Raw genomic sequence first — 21705 nt, forward strand, 5'->3', positions numbered from 1 at the left:
TTCTGTACTGCCTGTCCCTTCTGAAGAGCTTATAGCCAGACATTGCAGCACTCCAGTCATGAGAGTGGTCCCACCACGTTTCTGTGATGGCAACGAAGTCATAGCCTGCCTGCTGCATGATGGCTAATACTTCAAGTTGAGTTGTTAAGCTGCAATCCATTGTTAAATTGTCATTCAAATTGAGAAGAGTATTAAGTTTTTAAAATACCAGTTGCTGGGTGGAGCATTACAAAGCTTTGGCAGCGTTCAGTGCTTAAGAGGAGGCCACTGTGTCTCTAGAACTGTACACCATTGCAACTCATTGTTAGAGCTCTTACAAGTTAGTCATATTCTAGATCACAGCTGTTAGTGAGACAGACTTGTATCACTCTTGATATGGTTGTCTATTTGTTTTTTTCCTACCGAGAGTTTTTCTTCTGCTTCTCAGTATTATATGGATATATGAAAAGAAAGAAGTCTGGCTGAAGTAGTGCTTTGTTCTGGTGTGCTCTTGTTGATAAGAATTACTTTTATTTCTGTGCTCACCAGTATGAGAGGGACATGGAGATACTACAGCAAGTCCAGCAGAGGGCAACTAAGATGATTAAGGGTCTGGAGCATGGTTGTATGAAGAGAAGATGAAAGAGATGGGCCTTTTTAGCTTAGAGAAGGAAAGACTGAGTGGGGATCTCATCAGTGTGTATAAATACACAAAGGGAGGGTGTCAAGAGGATGGGGCCAGACTTTTCTGTGGTGCCCAGCAACAGGACAAGAGGCAACAGGCATAAACTGAAACACAGAAAGTTCTGGCTGAATATGAGAAAACTCTGAGGGTGACAAAGCACTGGAATAGTTTGCCTAGAGTAGTTGCAGAGTCTTCTCTGGAGATACTTAAAACCTGCCTGGATGCAACCATGTGCAGTGTGTTTCAGGTCAACTTGCTTGGCAGAGGAGTTGGACCAGATGATCTCCAGAGGTCCATTCCAACCTCAACCATTCTGTGACATACAATTGCCATCTGGCTACTGTTGCTGCCCACTGGGTCCACACCTGTTTTCTTCTTAAACTCAGGATGATAAAGGTGGTGTTTACCCTTCATTCGAGCAGTAGGCTAAATTGAGCTGGATCCAAAGATAAAATTCTCAGATTTCAGGTTCTTTTGGCATAGAAATTTATTTATGGTTACTGATGTTTTTAATCTGCCTTAGTAAATCTTTTTCTGGCCTGTCTAACAGACATAGCTCACCTTTTGTAGGTATGTACAAAACTTTCAGTGCTCCTAATTGTGTAAAATAAGAGAAGCTAAATATTTTCTCTTGACTTGCGTAGAGGATATATTTAGAAACCACCTAATGCTACTGCTTCAGGTGTTTTTCTTTGTCATGGTGTGTATATTTTTGTATCTCTGGTTGGAAAAGTAAACCTAGGTTGAAATGTATTTACAGGCAAAGGAATGGACTGCAATTCTAGGAAAGACAAAGAAAGAGAAACCTACTGAAAAGTTCTACTCTGAATCAGAAGAGGAGGAAGATGAGTCTGCCAGTACCAGTGCAACAGGTAGGTAGTTGGAAACTGACTTTCATCTCTGGTTCCTGAGTAACTTTTATCTGCAGAACTGGCAACTAATTAGAATGAATTAGAGAGAAAACAAACAAACAAACAAACAACAAAAAAAAAACAGAGGTGTATATAACAATGTAACACTCGGGAATCAAAGGAAAAAAGTTAAAATTCACTATGCCAGTGTAGTAACAACTAATTGTATAGATATGGCTTGTGTGTTCATTAAAAGAGTTAGACTTTGCTTTGTTTCCCTGTTAAAAAAAAAAAAAGGCTGGCATGCTATTTTCATCTCACTTTGAAACTTGTAAGAGAAATGAGAATTTGCGGTTCTAGTTAGAACTAAATACCTGGAACATTTTATGGGAAAAATGCCCATAGCCTTGGTTGATGAGAACCGTAAGTCTTGAATGTTTGGGGAAATTTGTTTTTTATGAATTACTATTTTGACAGCATGTGCTACTGTGTTGATAAATGGCCAAACTTGTATAACTGTAGTATTTCATGTAGTTTTATTTTGTAAATTGTGTTACAGTTTTACTCTGAATTTCAATATGCTAGTTTCTATTTATTACAATTCAAGTGATGGTGGTGGAGAATGTAACTGACAGCTTTGTATCAAATGAGCTAAGGTTTTCTTGGCCAGTCTTGTGTAATATGAGATAGACAATTCTCCAAGACTGCCGTTTCAATAGATGTTCTTCACTACATTTAAACTATATTAACATGAGTCTCTTTGGCCATTTCTAAACTTAAGAAAAAGACAAAGAATTCTTCCAGGTCCAGAGGTTAGACACATAAAATATTTGGCATTAGAGACTTAAAGAATTAGCAGCATCTTGTTGAATGGCCCACATGGTCTTTCAAATCTGAAGTTGCTACTTCTTCACTCTCATTCCTAAGCTGAAGAAATATGCAGAAGAAATGTACCTTAGGACTGGGTATCACTTAATGTTCTTGTAAGCAAGAAAATAATATATTAATTTCAGATACTTGAATATTTTGTAACTACATGATTAATTAGAAGATGAATAATTTGTTTAAATCAGTGACTCTATCATCACTATCAATATCCAAGGATAGATCATCTAGTTAAGCAATTGGTTTAAAAGGTAATCTGCCAGTTAAGTGAATATATACATTAGAGAATTTGAGGTCATCTCCAAGCCCTGACAAGGTTATATAATTTTGAAGAACCCACATGTAATTGATTTATTATTGGGAGTTACAGCTTGATGAAGTACCATACTGTACACACAAAAAAGCAGAACTTTACCAAGATAATTTTGTAAATGTTGGGGAGAAGTGATTTTCTTATCTGCTTTTGACCCTAGGTAAATAATGCTGAAACTTGCAATTTGATCTTACAATACTAAAACATTATTAAAAAAAAAAAAAAAAAGCTTAGATTTCTAAAATACTAATTGTGTAAGATATTAAAAAAAAAATGTAAGTGTATTTGGTTTTTTATTAATTTCAGAGAGTGAGTCTGGCAGTGAAAGTGAGAAGGAAGATAAGGAGGAAGGCAGCAGTGATGAGAGCAGTGAAAGTTCCTCTTCCAGTGAAGAATCAAGTGACAGTGAATCAGACAGCAAAGAAAGTATAGCAAAGAAAGCATCTGGAGCTGTTAAGGAAAGGTAGGCATACATTTGCATGGTTCTAATTTTTTGCTAAAGCAACTTTGCCGTTGCAAAGCTTAGCTTTGTCTGGTAAGTGTTTAGTTAGTTTTTTTTTGGAGGTGTATCATCCAACTGATGTTTAAGTATGTGCCAGTATATATTCTATGTATGAATTGTGTTCATATTTTCTTTAATCAGACTACACTTATATTTAGAATTAATTTCTGACTTTTGTAAAATCTGGGGTGGCTTTTTGAAAATTGATGTAACCTTGGGAGGCTGAATAAGTGATCAGACAGTTGTATGAAACACTTAATTACCTTTTGCAGCAATTTTGCTGAGAGCTAAAATTAAGTCCTTCAACACTTTGCCATTATGTAACTAAGACAATTGATTTTTCTAAATAATGTTGTATTAAAAAGATTATGATCCAAATATTAGAGGCAAGGGCTGTGAAGGGAAACGGTCATAAGATATTTAAGTGTTAGTGCTTTTTAAGATTGACCATTATCAACAGCGTTATCGTGTATTAAAGTATCATTAAAATTTTGAGTAATTGGGGCTAATACCTTGGATTGTATGAATCTGTTTCTTCCACTGCTGTCAGCAAGTGGCCTCTGCAGACATGATCGCCCTTTACTCTATAGTCTGCTGCCAGCTCACTTGATGAGTTTGCAGCTCAGCTCAGTCGTGGCTGACAGCACTGATTGGGGCGCAGTACGCACTCTGCTCCTTTTATTACAGACAGTAATTAAAGCAGCTCGCCTTGCCACTTCCATAACAAACACAGCATAATGCCCTAATTATGACTTTATTAATTTAAGTCAGGATTTAATGATTTTAAAAGTGATTTATATTGTTTTTCCTGTTCAGAACAAATGAAATCTGTAGGTTAAATTAATACAGGCTTTTCATCATTGCAAAGTTAAAAAGCTAGTTACCAGTAAATTCTTTTCATTAGAATAACGTCAGAAATTTTAAGCAGTAAGGTAAACAATGATTACCCATCAAAACTGACTGATACACAATAAAGTAACATCTTTAATCCTCAAATTTTGTTTTAAATATTGAACGTGTTTTGAAAAACAACTTGATTTATATAATGCACAATAGCTTACTTGTTGGTACAACTAAAGATTCTGTTCAATGGTAATGAGGGAAATGTAGACAATTTTGTCAGTACTTGTGTTATATGTCATGAGACAACTGTGAAGAGTATATGAGTGAATTTTTATTTTTAGATTAGTATTTTTAGCTTTTAAATGTTTGTCATATTAAACTAGGGAGTTCCTATTTTCCCATAATTTTAACAATCAGATATGCTACATTAGACACTTTTTGTAAAGTGTACTCCTTCATTTTTAGCTTTGCAAGCTTTGAGTTCACTGCTTTCAGCAAAAATTACTTTCAACTATTAAAATTTTGGGTTTTCATTTCATCTTCGGTTGCACGGTTGGGCATTATTAGGATGGTTTAAATCTTACTATCGTCTCTTATAATTTTGATCAAATATGATTTAGGCAATTCAGTGTTGCAAAGTTCAAGGTTGATGGGGGGTGTTGCTTTGCCCCTAGTATTTTTCCTTTCTGTTATGTTAAATTTTTCAATTCCTTCTCTGTGTTTTTCCCTTCTAAACATAATTGCCATATAAAACTGTAATGCAACATAGTCTATGCTTCTACATTACTCTGAAAGTTAAGCAAAAATGTTTAACAACTTAATTTGGGTCTGAAGGGACTATTAATAGTTGAGTGGTCTGGATTTGTTCAATTATTATTGACCTTGTTACCCTTCCAGTACTTCAGTATCCAATTTATTGTCCTGGGAAGGAAACTGAATCAGGTGGTATATGAAACACCTGATTTGGAAGTATAAGTTTGTAGTGTGCAGATCCCAGAAGAGAGGTTTTCTTTCTGCATGCAATATTATTTATCTCCTCCATGACAACTATTAGAAAACAGTTTTAATTTCCTGCAGTATTTCTGTCTGGTAATCCTCCTCTCTTCACCCCCTGCCTGCTCACCAAGACAGAAGGGTAATCTGTTAATTGTAGTCATTAGAAGTGAACAGGGCAGATTTTAATAATATTCAGTAGCTGTTAGCATAGAGCAACATAATCTAACATTGCCATGGCTAAGAGAAGAACTGTGTAAAGAATACTGTCTCTGAAGTCTAATAGCTGCAAGGTATTTGATATAACCAAAAGCGTCAGAGTGAATGTTAGTAGCTCTTCTATATAAACTCTGTATGTATTGAAATGTTTGTAGATATTATAGGCATTTTTCTAGGTGGCTTCATTTGGAAAAATTAACAAATTCAATATATTGATGTTTAAAAGCAATAATACTTTGCAAAATCATGTTAAAAGCCATCATGATTCTGTTAATTGCATGTGGAATAGTCAGAAATATTTTGTCTAAAGTGGTGTCTTCACTTTTCTGAAATATCACAGGGTAGGTGGTAGGAGAGGGTAGGTTTAGATTAGGCATTAGGAATAAATTCTTTATTCAGATGGTGAGGAACAGGTTGTCCTGAGCTGTGGATGCCCAGTCATTGGAAGTGTTCAAGGCCAGATTGAATGGGGCTTTGGAAGGTGTCCCTGCCCATGGCATGGGGATTGGAACTAGGTGATGTTTAACTCAATCTAACTCAAACCATTCTGTGACGCTGTGATGCCTAAGTGCATTTCTTTGGTGTTTTTGTGTGTGCCTTTTACATCGATTTATTTTTTAATATCTAGTAATGCAGGGGAAATTAAAAGGAAAGCAAAGGGGATCTCCAAAAACAGAAACACATCCAGTTCCTCTGATACAGTGTCCAGTTCATCAGAGGAAAGTTCTTCAGACTCCAAATCAGTATCAGACTCTAGAAGTGACTCTGATTCTGGAAAGTCTAGAAGTGCTACTTCTAGTAAGGTAAGTATGTTAAAGATTACATATTCACATATATATTAAATATTAAATATTAAAAGATGCATCTAATAATTTGTTTATTTCTTTCTGAGGGAATGGAGATGGGATTAGATGTTTATGGATATCTAAAAAAACAAACATAATTTTTGAAAATATTTGTTGACCTTTCATAAAAGACCCATCCCAAACCAACAACTATTTGGTAGTTTAAGTAAGAATACTTTACAATGAAACCTGTATTTTGGTTTAAATTCTGTTATACTTTTATACCAGATAGATAAAAAATAAGGGAACCTATTTTTTTAAATTATTTTTTCATTGGTGAAAACACACGTATGTGGGTATTTCACAGAAACAGCAACCTGATTCAGGATGTTAATTTATTAAAATGGAATCCTGTTTACTACAGGACCTGGGTCTGACATGAAGAGTTTGTTAAGGGTTTGAAGACATTTTAGTGGAACCAGTGGCTTTCTTTTAAAATTTCCTGTTAAAATTAAGAACAGTACAGTTAATGCATCTATACCAGAGGTGTATACATAGGAATTAATATTCCTAATGAGTAATCAACACTTAATGTTCTCATTTTGATAGGAATAAGGCATATAAATGGTTCCATTACTTCAAATTATATTGTGTTTCTTACTATATTTCTGAGGTATCAAACTTTCAAGTACCTTTTTTTATATTGAATACTGAAACGTGTGAAGATACAGAAGTGTTCAACAGAACCGTTTATGTGTCAGCTGAGTTTTAATTGCTTACCTTAGTGAAGACAAAGAGGCTAGAAGTTCATTTTACTCAAGCCAACATTGTAGACCTAAGTCTGCTACCATGAACTGAATTCTGTTTGTCTGTCCTTCATTAAAAATAAATACATAAATAAATAAATAAAAATAAAAAATAAAACAATTTGTAGGTTATATTTGTAACTCAGAAGTTTCCATTTTAATATCAGTATACAGTGTTGAAAATGAAGTGATGCTCAAGCATTTTAAATCAAACTGGCGTATTTCAGTCAGGATTCCAGTATAGACTGCTGAGTAGTGAAAACAGGCTTCTTCCGTTGCATTTGATGCGGTTGTAGAAGCTATTGGACAAGTGTGTATCAAATAGTTAAAAGGGAAGTCTATAAGTTTCTTAAATTACTTAAGTGTATTTCCTTCTCTTTTTTTTTCCCAGTAGAGAAGCCAAGTCCTCTCAGGATGAGCTCTTTGGTGCTAGGTGGAGCATGAATTAATTCTAAGAGTTTGCAGCTCCTCACAGTAGCACAGATATTTCCACCAGAATATAATAGGTACTCAGACCTGCTTAGCTCTGAGCAGCCACTACATACTACTGTATTCAAACGATTTTGTGTTCTCTCTGCTGCATTTGTCCATTTTTCTCAAAAAATCAGGGCCAGCCTTCATTATTTCTTTCACTACAATTATTTAAGGTGTTCTGGTTCTTTCACAGGATATGTGAGGACTACTAGCATAAAGAAGCATTTTGTATTTAAAAACAGCGATCAAGAATGTAGGAGAACCGGAATGTCCAAGAAGCTTGTTTGGGATTGTTTTGTTGAAGTCAATGGAGAATTGTCAAGCCCTTGGATCTTAAGAAAAGAAAAAGAACCTTGCAGGAATAGATACTTGATTAAAGCCTTACTTGATTAAGAAGCACCTAAAAAGAAATGTGCTAGGAACAAAAGAAGTTTATAAGCCATTGACAGAAGACTTGATCAGAGTCAAAATGTAGAATTGAAAAATTGCAAAGCTTTTAAATCTCACCAAAAAAAAAATAGCAAATATTAAAATTATGTGCATGGCAACAAAAAAAAAAAAAAGGAGTCAGGGAGATAATTGATAAGATAGCATAGAGTTCACTATCCAAAAGCTAAAAAACTATGTTCCTTGAATTCTTTTTCACTAGGGAACTGTTAACATGGCTGATGGACTGGTATATGAAAACTGTGAAGTTTATATATACATTAGTTATATATGAATTAGGAGTGGGGGGCTTTTGAACATAAAGGACTTTCACTGTACTCTGGTAATCTTTAGGACTATAGAGTTAGCTTCAGTTTAATTGATTTTGGATGCTTGAGTTTATACCTTGAGTGTTTCTGATGTTTGGTCATATTCAGAAGCATAATTAGGTGAGGGAATAGAGGGGAGAAACATGTATTTTGTGGTAGAAGTGACTATTGTTCTAAGTAGCTTAAGAGATTTTTGGAGAGTTACACATTTTGAGCCCCGTGATCATAGGTTGAGCTAACTAATGATAACCTTGACAGTCCTTCCAAGCTGGAAAGAAAAGCAATAGTTAACAATGTTTAAAGAATATTTTAGAAGTCTTGAGTGGAGCCCTTCTATCAAAATATATTCTACAAGAACCAGCCACCTTTTTTTTAATTCCATGAAAATCTTGTAACTTTTCTGCTTCCTTCCATCAGGAAGCAGACTCTCATCCAGGCCCTCAGAAATGCATATTTTTCTATTGAAAGATTTTGTTGGAAAAAAAGTTGCTTATATTATTCTGCTATGGGACATTCTTAATTTGATCAGCATAGGTGGGAAAATTTTATATCGTTAGATACAAAAGATTATATATCCTTATAGATAAAACTAAAAATACCTTCTGAATACATATTGATGAGAGGAGTAGTTAGTTTGAACTGTATTACACAGATAACGTTCTGAGAGCTGACTACCATTCTCTGTGTTTTGTTAGTTACCATTGCCATGTTTAGCAGAATTTTCGTAATAAACAAGGTTTGATTACACTCACATGGGAGCTTAATTTGTGTATGCATCCATGCATTTACAAGCAGAAAAATAGGTTACAAAAGCAGATTTTTTTTTCTGAATATATTATTAATATTTTTTTTTTCTTGAAGAATTGTTTTGAAAAAGCAGTTGTGTTCACCGTAACTGAGCTGCAGTGAGTGGAAAAGTCACTTTCTTGTGCTGCAGTGTTTTATATCATTTTGAAATATGGGTAGTTTGAGGTGTTCAAATACATGATGTACTCTGAGCATATACTGTAGAGCTAAAATGCAGATTTCAGGATGCATACGTAAGTAGATGTCTCTACAGTGGGATTTTAAAATCAGCTACTATTGACCTCCTTATACAAGTATAATACAGTCACTCAGCTGTTAAAAACCTGATCCACTATTTAAAAAATATACAAAAACAAATTGTCTATCTTTCTGCCTGATCTCTTTTCAAGTGCTAACACAATGGAAACAGTGGGTGATCTGTCAATGCATTTGGATTGTCAATGATGGTTTTGTATAAATATTGGGAGGATAAGAAATAAAATTCACACAGCAAAATATGATTTCATCTGCCTTTTCTCTGCAGCTCCATGGCTCATGCTGCGGTGTGAAATTCTCATTTTACACACTTTGCAGGCGGAGCACATGAATTATGCATTGAGCAAGAGAAATCTCCTGCTTCAAGTCCTATATGCATTTACCAGGTTCTATCTCTATTACCAAGATGAATTGCAAATGGAGAAATGTTTGATGGAATATAGCTTAACTTCTTTGTTTAGTATTCTGCTTTTCCTGTAGTGAGCTCTCCTGGTAGGAAACTGTTTGGGTTCTATTGTAGATTTATTTCAAGAAAAAAAAAGGAAAGAAAAAAAAAAATAAGAAAAATTATGTTACAGGGGAATGCCAGACATGTCAGAACCTTTTTATTGTCTTGATTTGGAATGCAAAGCTTTTTTCATTCAATAGAAATATCTGTTGATAGTGTTTGTTGCAGTCATTGGCTATTTATTATTCCTAGAAAGCCAATCAATTTTCTTTTCTTTGAAAAATAAAAGAAAAAATAATCACATGTCTAATAGACAAGACAAATTTAACTAGATTTCTTCAGTGTTTTAGCACAATATATATACGCATGTGTGTATCTGTATGAGTGTGTACACACACAAGTAGCTGAGTATTTATTTAAGGTTGACACACTTGACTGAAGTAGAAAATAAGACTTCAGTATACTTTAATATTAGCTTTATCTTGATTTAGTTTGCCTCTGATTTTACATTTCCCAGATGATAGGGTTGTTTGTTGTTTGCTTTGTTGTTTGTTTTTGTGTGTTTGTTTTATAGTAAACTGATTGTACTTAAGTACAGTGTACTGATAAAGTGTGCTGTGTAAGTTTTTCTTGCCATGCATTACCTCAATGTAATGTTTCTGTACTTGCATCTTTATTTTATTTTATTTTGAAATATAAAAAGTTTTGTGAAATATTTTTTTCAGTTCTAAAGATTAATCACATCATAGACTCAAAACCAGTGCATAAATACATTTTATGTTATCAAATACATATCAAGCTTTGTGTTGTACTTAGTAACCACTTTAGAATGATAAATAACAGGAAAAAAAACTAAAACTAAAAAATGTTTTCTGTATTCTTTGCGTCATAGAATGTCTTACCTTAACTGTCTTCAGTAAACAGATGAACAGTAAGAGAATTTATTGAATCTGACTCTTAATTTTTTTTTTAAACTTATTTTACTGGGCAATATTTTTGTTAGCAAAACTCAAACACATTCAAAATTTTTATCCTTGTGGTATCCTCTTATATGAGTAAGCCACTTTTAATAGATTTTAACTGGCTGCATAATAAAAGGGAATGTGAAAATCCCTTCCTCACTGGAAAGAGGAGCAAATACTAAAACTAGCTAAAAGTAATCTTTGAACCTTATTTTGTAGTTGATGAAAGAAGTTAATCTTATGGATAGATGGAGGTAGAAAGTGAAAGAGTTGGGATTTTTTTTTCTTATCTATTTGCTTAACTGTGTTTTCTTTTATATTCAGGTGTCCCAGGATTTTATAGTTCACAAACTAAGTCAGTTATGTTACATAAAGTGCAGTAAAAGAGTTTAAGATAATGTGTTTCATAGCTGAATGTTCACAACATGGAGCTTAAAAAAAGACTTGTTATTGATTAAAATAATTGTCATTAAATAATTTCTCTGAGGCTTCTTAGACTTGAAGTAACTCATACTTCAAACAAGATCATAGTGCAGAAATAAAAGTAAGCACATAATTCAAGTAGCACCTGTCATTTATAAAGTATACTGTATATCTTCATTTCACATATGAGAAAAAATAGCAAAAAGCAGTCAAATAAATGGTCAATAACCTCACTGGAAGACAAAATGAACTCTTGTGGTTGTGACCAAGGTGGCACTCAGGAGAGACGGTTCTTCAACAGAGTCCCCCAGTAATTCTGGACAATTCACATAGGGAATGGAATCATATTAGGACAATTTTTAATATATTTTATAATATTTCCTTGGTCCAGAGGGATGTCATGGGTCAAACAAATCAGTGATCATAGAACACTCAAATAGTGTAGTAGTACAGATCATTCAAGTATGTTGATTTAATAAAAATAAAAGTAAGTGACTTCCATTCTACTCTGTCCACAAGAGTCTTGTCCTTCCAGAATAACTAAAGAACATCTGTAATGACCATGTAAGTGAAAACTGTCAGTTTGAATCATAGAATAATTTGAGTTGGAGGGGACCTTAAAGATCTCCCAGTTCCAACCCCCCTGCCATGGGCAGGGACACCTTCCACTAGACGAGGTCTCCCAAATGAACATCCAGCATAGTCTTGTACACTTCCAGGGATGGGGCATCCACTGCTTCTGTGGACAACTTGTTCCGGTGCCTCTCTCAACCTGCTTGCCATACTACTTCTGATGCAGCCCAAGATACAGTTGAGCCTTAGGTTTATTGGAAGAAAATGAGGAGCAGTGTCATTTTGTTCTAGGTAAACCCAGTAGTCATTAATACCAATGGCTTAGCCTAGTAAGAACATTAATATGGCTTCTTGTGTGTTCTTCAGAGGGAACCACGGAAATTCTCACAAAACTAGAAAAAATGAACCCAGCATTAGTGTTAGCCTGCGACTGACTGTGAGACTAAGGGACTGAAAGAAAGGGGAAAAAAAGAGGGGTCATTCTGCTGACAATCAAAGAAAATGAACCTAGCTGCTGAGCTTTTGAGAGTGTCTCCAGGCTCCTTTAGGAAGTTGTATCCTGAGTGCCTCAAAGGACTGTGACAGCTTGTAAGTAAAGCTTAAGAAAGCCCAGGATGGGCTTATGGAATTTTAGTGTTCTGTTTAGATCCATTTCACTGATTAGAAAAGCTAAAAGAATAATGCACATGTGTATGGATGTGGCTGTCACAGGCTGTTGAGGACAAAACTGGTAAACTGCAAAGCTCATGGAAGTGGAACTCCTGGAAAGACTACATTTAAATTCTTGCAGTAGCTTGAGTAATGAGCAGAGGCTTAAGGTCTAAGGGCAGTTGACAAATTTCTCTGAAAGAATGATGAAGCCTGCCGTCTGGTGACTGAGCCAGAGAGACAGACCAAAGGCAGAGTTTTGCAGCTGATCCAGACAAAGGAGGCTTAAGAGTGGATTGGGAATAGCATGATGAAAAACTGTCTTATGAGCATCCAGTGGGTAACGTGTCCAGACTCTGTCAGTGTCCAAAGATCAATCATGTTTACTAATCCCCAGTATCTGGAGCCCATTTTGAGCTGCGACTCATTAAAATCTGTCTTGAATCATCTCTGTCTAGATGTTCTGTAGATACGACCAGTGTTCACTCTTATTAGTCATGTCTGCAACTTTTGATTTAGCTGTATTGCAACAAATTTTTTGAAACTGTATGTACGCCAAGTCACTGAGATTACTCTATTACTACTCTACTCTGCAACAGTATGCTGACAATACTGGCAATCTTTGTATTAGAATTCATCTTACAGCTTAAAATTGCATTGTTTTTTTGTGTCAAAAAATTAACTTTTTGTTGACTTTCTCCAGCAATTAAGTAGTATCCCAGTACATGATAGGACAGGTTTCCCTTCTCCTAGAAAAGTGCAAATAATACCGCTTCCTTACGATTTGTTTTTGCCCTGTTTTTCATACAGAAACAGAATATATTTTTTAAACATTTCTGTCTCTAATGGTATCAGCAGAAGCATCTGATCTGTCAGCAAAAGTTGTCTTTCAGTTACTGTTATTAGTATTAGACCAAAGCATGGGCTTGAGAGGAGTGAAATATAACTTAAATGTAGAGCTTGGGTTCAGCTTCTGTGTACAAACAACTCTGTCTCAATAGGTGAATTCTTTGAATGCTAAGTTCTGGAAATGGACACATTTTTCTTCTAAAACAACAAAAATACACTTTGCCACTATAGAAGTATAAAAGACCATTCTTTTGCTGATATGATAAAAGATGAAATATTCATCTATTTTGACAGAAAGAAGAAAAAACTGCGCAAGATAGAAAAACTCCAAGTAAACAAGATGTATTTCTCTTAGATTTAGATGACTGTAAGTATCTTGATTGAAGCCTTATATTTTCTATGGCTTAGATTCAATTCCGTTAACTCAGTGAAATTTTAAATGTCTTAAACATTGATTCTGTTCGTTTATTATCCAAGCTTCCTGACCAAAAAAAAATATATGTATATGTGTACTGCTCAGACTAGCAACTTTTTTTTTAAGCATATTTTTTATGATACATTATTTTGTTTATTATAGCACTGAAAATTAGTTTCAAATTTTGGAACGCATTGGGATGTAAAACATTTATTTTGAAAATTTTGTATATCTAGATTTGTTTTCCATTAAAGTGGGCTTATTTCCTCAGGTAACAATGGATGTTTCTTTTACAACATCTTGTGCAATTTATGAAGCAATTATGCTACTATAACAAGATACTAAAAATATCAATTTAAAAAAACAGGTTAAAATGTAGTTTTGGAAGTGTACAGTAGAGCTAGTGCTGTTTTTTTCTATGGTTTGTAGTGCAGGTCTTCAGATTTTCTTCTATGTGTGCAACAAATGTTAGAGTTGTGTTAATATGTACTTTACACATAACTCATATTGAAAATGTGCTGCACGGTATAGATCAGATTGAAGGATAAAATGGAGTGAAAAAGTCAGAAAGAAGAGCAAAATATCTTCAATGTAAAAAATGTGTGTGGTCTATACATCTATCAGTTTTATTTATATTTTCATTGTTTATATTGAGCATGTCTGCTATGTCTGGAGAAAATAATGTTCTATGATTAGGAGACATGAGCATGAAATAATTAGATCAAGACATAAAATCGTTTTAAACTTAATGAAAATAAGTTATTGTCCTTCCCATTACTTTTATTTGTATTTTTAGTTAAATGTCAATTGCCTTTCTAATTCTAGTCCACCCTGTGACAACTCCTGTGGCAGTTCCTACAGCAGCTGTTTTGTCCCCAAGTTTAACAGCAGACTTAGAGGGATTAAGTCTGTCAGGTTCATCGGTCATTGATGTAAGTAGCCTTTAAAAAAGGGGAGAGGGAGGTGTCTCAATTTAAGCATTTTGTATTTTTGAGGCAGTCATCAAACTGATTTTTTGGAAATACTTTCACCTGTAAAGGTCCTGCATGGAATTGTGGTTTTCATGCAGTTCTGGCAGCTTTTTTGGATCCGTAATAATTGCATTCTGGAAGGTGGAGAAAATAATATTGCATATTTAAGAAGGATGCCTTCAAGGATTTTAACCTTCTCTTTCAATTTGTTTTTCTTTTTTCTTTTTTTATTTCTTTTTTTTTTTTTTTCTCCTCTGCCTTAGGGAAATGTGTATTTACAAATAAAGCATCCAAACTACAGAAATCTTTCAAATCATCTAGTTGCTACAATATCAAAAATAAGCTACATAAAATCACATACTTGTTAATTCTCAGCCTGATTATTTACCGTACATAACTCCAATTATGACATTTTGCTACTTGGAAGTAATTTTTCACGAGTGTACGAATCATAGCCCCTGGGTGCAAATAAAAAGGGTATAGATTTACAATCAGTGGTGTATCAGTATGTGTCATGATTCATTCAGTTAGTGCTTTCTGCTTTGTAGCACTTTCCATTAGGGAATCTCAAAACTATAGGTATAATTAAGGTTAGCAAAGTCACGGAGGGCATTCCTTTGTTGGTGGAAAGAATAGTAGTTTGTGTTCTTGGTGTTGTTTAATTTATTTTAAATTTTTATTTTATTTTAATGTAGGGTTTTGTTCGTTTGTTTGCTTTGTGTTGTTTTTTTGTCCACTTTAAATTTGCAATTTAATAAGGGATTGGAGCAATATAAATCCTTGTGAAAGTTTGTGGGAGTGACGAGAATAAAAGAACCATGGACATTTTTTAGCCTAGCCTTATTTCTTACATGGCTGGTATCTAGAACCTACACTGCAGCTTTAATAATCTCTGTTAAGGTACTTCATGTTGGCTTTGGGAGCCATACATTTGCAAAATTATATAGTTATTAAATACTTACAAAGAAGGTGCAAGAAATTATCTTACTTAACAAATAAATATTTTAGCTAATTGTTCAGTTTTATATTTACAGGCTTTAAGATCTTGTGTTTAAAATATAAACTTGAAAGACTGTGGTGGGTATTAGCCTAACCTGAGAGAACTGTGATGCAATTCGAATTCCAAGTGGGCCAGTAACAATCCAGACACACGCTTTACCTGATGCATAGTCATTCACGTGTCGCACAGTCTGAAAATGCCTGGTGCTGTCTTATGTCAGTTACTCTGTGCTGTAGTATGCAGTGCTAGGCAGAAAAGACCTGACTTTAATTGTGCAGTTATTTCTGTGATTGCAATGCCACAATTTCTTGTTTGCCATCCTTAAGACCTTAACAGCTCAAAACACAGGCTGTCATCTGTTTCTCTTGTTCTGAGGCTAGCTTAAGAATGATTCTGGTCATTATGGTACTTAGAATTATCCTCTTTGAGGGTAAGTTAAAAATGGCGATCAGGGGGTGCTTGAGAACAGGACTTGTTCACCAAGTGTCTGGAGTCCTTTCTTCGTCTAAAATACATGAGCATTTTCCACTTCCTATGTGTACTTGCTTTCCTCATGATAACCATAAGTCATTGGCTTCCCCCATTCTTCAGAAGGTAGCTGCAATGAAGTGGATATATTAGGGAGAGCTGGAAGGTATAGGCTAAACAAAGGAAGAAATTCTGTATAAAAGGATTGATTCCACAAAATACTTCTTTCTTGGTACTGCTGAGTTCTTGGTAAAATATGGAATCAGTGAAGAAGCTAGACCATTTCCTCATACTTCCTGCTTTGGAAACAACATAAGTTACATCATCACTAATTGTTGCTGCCTGCATAGTGATTACCTGTTTTATAATTGTCATTGCCATTGATAGTAGTTGCAGATGTCCATGAGGTCCTTTGCAGTGTTTTGTGTTCCAGGGAATGAAAAAAATTAAATACTAAGGTTAAAACTTGTTCTTTCAAATGATATCCATATCGTTAAAAGTTTTGTATACATGTGTTGTGCAACACCATCAGGTAATTTTCTAAAAATTAAAATGTAAAAACAGTTTTTAAGACTTTATGTGGGAATGTCCCTCTTAAAATAGTATTCTGAATTTAATCTGTGGCCATTAGTTCTAAAAATAAGAAGAATAGTTGTCATACTTCAGAAAACTTTTTCTTCCTTCAGTTGGAGAGAAAATGAATTTAACTGTAGGGCACATGCCGAACTAACAGTGAGAAATTAATTTATTACTAGGCAATGGAGAGCATGGAGTAAAAATAGGTAAGTACAGTATATGACCCTAATATCAAAGAAATGTAGCAGCCACTTATCTTGGAATACGTCAGGCAGTCTATTATTCAAATCATTCAGGACTGTAATTAGATACAGCTTTTAGAAAACTTACAACTCTACATTCATAGCTGCTGAACATTATAGAAAGCATCAATACAAGAAGTGTTTTACAGTAATGCTCTAGATCTCTTCAAACTTGCAAACCCAAAATATCCCTGAATAGCAACTACAGTGTACAACCTGAGACTTTGTCCCACAGCTTATGCAGGTTTTATGACTCATGATTTCACATAAAACATTTACCTGTCATATAAAGACACATATAAGGATATTACAGTTTACTCCTGAAAAAAAATGATTTTTTTTTTCTGGTAATTTATGGATAACTTTCTTCCTATTGTTTATGGAAAACATAGTAAATCCATGTTCATGTTTCTGCCCTGGTATGTGTAGTTTACCTTCAAGTGGGCCAGCTTAAACAGGTAACTAAGGCCACTGGAGGCTACTACTGAGGCTTTTATGCATGTACACACAGAACTCATGCATTTGGACTCAAATTAGTTTTAGATAGTGAAATACCCTTGAAGGCTTGAAAAATAAGTGAAGATATAGTACCAATTAAAAATAGGAATTGAGACCGCTGCAAGCCATCAGTGTAAAATGGAAATCTAAAAACATCAGAAATGTGTGTCATCCCTTAAATGGAAATTTTTGAAGAGAGAAAATATGGTCTAAAAAGCAAAACTCACAAATGACAGGGAGGGTTATAATGTGCTGGAAGAAATAGTATAGTGAGCAGGAACAGTTAAAGGGGGAAGAGGATGGGTATGGTTTCAGACAGAGAAGCTAGAGGGGAGTCATCATATGTTCCTGCAGTAACACAACTGATGAGAAAAAAAGCTGAACCACCTGTTCTTCTCTCATTAGGACTTTAGATAGTAAAAATGATTGAGCAACTGGTTCCGTAAATATCTAGAGCCCTAAGCATGCTATGTATGATAATTAAAAATATATATACTTCAGAAAAAAATATTGAGGAGGGAATGCTACTTTGGTAGCAAGAAATTTTTTATAGTTCAGAAAGGTGTTAGTGCAAGGGAGAACTGACAATTGGGTATGAGCTCTTGCAGCAGCAGCAGTTGGATGGAGCAAAAAGCTGTACCGAAGTATAGGTTGAGATGAGTAGGATTTGAGAGGAGAATATAAGGTATGTTCTTTGCCCCCAGTGCATGATAATTTGGAGAAAAGATCAAGGCTGAGTGATAAGTGATGTTCGTGATAAAAGCATACAGTAAAAGAGGGGAACGCTCTTGTGTTGAGGTGAGGAGTTACTTATAAAAAATATATTGCTGCAATAATTTAGCTTTTTCATCAATTATTATGCATATTGAGTTATGTCATAGTTGTAGAAGTGGTACTGCTTTACTTACTGTTTTGGTTTTTTTTTGTATATTCAGTGTGTTCTCTTGAAAGTATTATCTACAATAGGTTTTTATTATTTTCTTTTGCTCAGAATTCCATGGAATCTGTTTAGGAAAGGAGTAGTAAATCATACAGTTTCCTGTCCCTTGAATCTTCCACAGAACTCTTAACTAGGATCCACTTTGAGAACTTCTTTAGAGTGGTGATGCGTAGAGCAGAAATAATAGCTTTTGACAAAAGTCAAGGTCAAGCTGCAGACCTGTCAAGCCAGGTGATAAATACATTTAATTTCAAATTTAGCATACTTATGGAATTCCTTGAAAAAACAGTAAACATGAACTCCCTCAGTATTCAGATAGAGATACTTTTAGAATAGGATCACCCCTTAAATGATATTTTGATTTCTCGTTTTTTGAGGTAATATTGGCAGGGCAAAACATTCTTATCATTTAGATTACTCTGTCTATTCAGTCTAATTCCACTATAGCAAGTATTACGACGGTCTCTGAAGTATATTCTATTCTTGTGTAAAGGATCTCTTCATGGAAGTACTGTGAACACAGGAACTGAAATAATGAATTATATCATCAGTCTAGTCTGTTACGCAGTTTGTGGGAAAGATTAGCTTGAGGTGCTTAAGAATTTGCAAATCCTACAGTAGAGAAATGAAAAGTAGTTCTTCCAAATAGTTATTGGCATGTACTCTGCTTCATGAGCTTTATTTTTTCAAAGCTTCGTTAACACTAATTATTATATAACTAGATTTATTTATAATTCGTGTAAACTCTGGTCTGAGCTCTTCTTGTGTTCTTACCCCAGGAATGGCTATGTCATCAGAATTAACTTGTTAATGACATGAAAGAGCTATAGCGCAATCACTAGTGACAGCAGCAGACTGTATGGAATGGTTTGAATAGATTCTTGCTATTCTGCCCTGGGTTTGTAGAGGTAGTTTGAGTAATTATCATTGTTTTTTAAGTAGTTAGTTTTATATTTTTGTAAATACATATAGTCCCTAAGACACTGCTACATTTTTATTGTCGGATAAAAGTTGTTTCTTTTCTCAGTTTTGAATGTTAGCCACATCTTCTTTTTCATCATGTTTTTGTAGTGGTTTTATGTTACAGTAACCTGGGCTTATGGTCTTGGTATCATTTTATGTAGTTTACTATTTGCCCTCTTATTTTCACCTTCTTGTAGAAGATGTTACATCTTTTTGGTGTCTCACCATAGAAAAGCCTTTTCCTGCGTATGAAATGTTTATGTTATCCTTTTTCTGAAGCCCACCATTTTATATAATGAATGGAATTGGGGAAGTTTGTTGGGGTGAATGGGGGAGGAAAGGGTTGGTGGTAAGGTATGCTAAATGCATGCTATCCCTGTGCAACCTTATAACTTCTTTGCATTGTTGACCACACTTGTACATTAGGCAGAGTGTTTGTAGAGTTAAGTCAGACAGAGAACTCTGCAGAATTTCTTAATATGAAGATTTTTCCATGTGGAACAGTTTTTAAAGTATGCATGTTGTTTCCACTTTTCTATACGCTGTGCCATACAAGCTTTGTAACTAACATAATGCTCACCAGAAACAAATTTTGCAAATACTATGTTAGTAAGGTGGAAAATTTGTACCTCTGAAACATGTGAAAATGCATAGTCTTAAAGGTAACAGTTAAAAAGCAACTTTATTTTTGTGCACCCAAAATTCAGCTATTTAGTTGATTAGGTGTGACTGATGCTTTTGGTAAATCAGCCTGGTCCAGCAGATATAGAACTGGGTGTTACATATGGAAAATGAGTTCTATTTTTGGCTTACTACATGCTGTGTGATCTGGAGGGAGTAACTTAATCTTTTAGTTTTCCATCTGAAAAATGAGGATAATGATGCTTACTCACCTTGGGAAAGCACTTGGAGAGCTACAAATGAATGTAGCTGCTCATCAGCAGATATTAACCATTGCCAAGAAAGAAAAGGAACAAAACAAAGATCTCCCATATACTTAAATTTGTTATTCCACGTTTATAAAATTTGCTGTAGCAGATGGTGTTCTTAAAATGGTAATGCAACACATCCGTTACATTACATATTTGAAGTTATGTCCTTACATAAAATACTTATAAACACTTTTAAAAATGATAGATTAATTTTTTTAAAACTGCTATATGACTATTTTTTAAACTAACATACTTAACGTAACTAACATAACTAACAAACTAATTCTAGTTAGAAATCCATTTATCAATATTTTTAACGTTTATTATTGTTCGGGTCTTAAAAATACCCATCTTATGTTTCCAAATGCATTAATACTTAGCAAGCTTTACATTCAAGAATTAAGAACATTCAGCTTCTTTCCTTTCAAGCAGGTTAGAGAATTGAATTTGAAAGTTCAAACAGGATCGACCTCTCTTTCTTCTGAGTCAGAAATAAATCCTTGATATGACACGCTGGCACAAATGAAAGTATGCCCAGTCTGGGAGGCATATTTACTGTTACTGTGGATAATCTCTTTGATTTAGTTGCTTACCGTGTATTTTAGTACTAGATGTTTTCCAGATTGGTTCTTTTATTTTTATATGCGTATGTATACACTTGTGTAGATATATATGTATGTATATGTATTAATGAATCATTAGGTAATAACTTGTATATTACTTAAATTGTATACAGATTAACCAGGTCTTTGATTAGTAATGCACCTTCTTTAATGCTGTTTCATTCTTGTCTTGGACTGAAGAAGATTAAAGCAATATTTCAATACTGTATTTAAAAGTGAAAAGTGCTAAAACTGTAAAGTAAGTGCAGTTAAAATATCAAAATCCTATATATAAAAGAGAAATGAAATTTGGAGTGTGGGGGGGAGACTTAAAAAAGAAACTCCTTTAGATAAATTACTCTGAGGAGACCCTTGATCTTTGTTATTCCTTCCATTAAAAATACTTTACTTAAATAAATACTTTACTTAAAACTAATTTATTTTTTTTTTTACAATTAGATGCTTAATTCTGCAAAAGAATTCAAAGTAGTTGTTCTTTCCAACGTGAAAAATATGTATATTATACTCCTTCAAATAGGACTGCTAAAAACAGAGTTGGTGCTATGTTGTTAAAAATCATGTGTAATACATGATGATGATGACTCCGTAAGTTATTCTGTAAACATGCAGCGATGATGTATGTAAAATAGCGTTTGTCTGTTTATGTGTTATACTATCTAACTCAGACAGAAGAGAGAGAGAATCTAAGCTGTATTTTTGTGTTATTTTGTCAATAAAACCTAGCTCTTAAAAATTTCAACCGCATCTTTCTAAGGTAACATTTACCTCCTCACATCTTTAGCATCTATCAGACATGACGTGGGACATATTCACTGACCCTAAAAATTTTCATCAGTCTCATGCACTGGAAGGGGGCAGCCCCAGCCAGACAAGAGGCTCATTTCAATTTTAACGGCTGTAATTAAAGGTTAATTCACTGAGTCAGGATTAACGAGGAAAGTACAAATGATAGGCAAGCAGCTGCCTTTATAATACAGGATTAGAACAATGCAATTACAATAAGAATTAGAAAAAATCAACTT

The 21705-nt window shown here is 34.4% G+C and overlaps 1 protein-coding gene across 2 annotated transcripts in view; it reads left to right on the forward strand.

The window, feature by feature from the left end:
* AP3B1 (adaptor related protein complex 3 subunit beta 1) overlaps window positions 1-21705 on the forward strand; it is a 167218-nt gene that overhangs the window by 98072 nt on the left and 47441 nt on the right. For both annotated transcript variants that reach the window (XM_084503559.1, XM_084503558.1), the window contains exons 18-22: window positions 1425-1536; window positions 3020-3176; window positions 5899-6073; window positions 13350-13422; window positions 14296-14402. In XM_084503559.1, the coding sequence (XP_084359685.1) occupies window positions 1425-1536; window positions 3020-3176; window positions 5899-6073; window positions 13350-13422; window positions 14296-14402 (624 nt within the window). The remainder of the gene's footprint in view (window positions 1-1424; window positions 1537-3019; window positions 3177-5898; window positions 6074-13349; window positions 13423-14295; window positions 14403-21705) is intronic.

Source organism: Aythya ferina, assembly GCF_964211825.1.
Source record: "Aythya ferina genome assembly, chromosome: Z".
Taxonomy (NCBI): domain Eukaryota; kingdom Metazoa; phylum Chordata; class Aves; order Anseriformes; family Anatidae; genus Aythya; species Aythya ferina.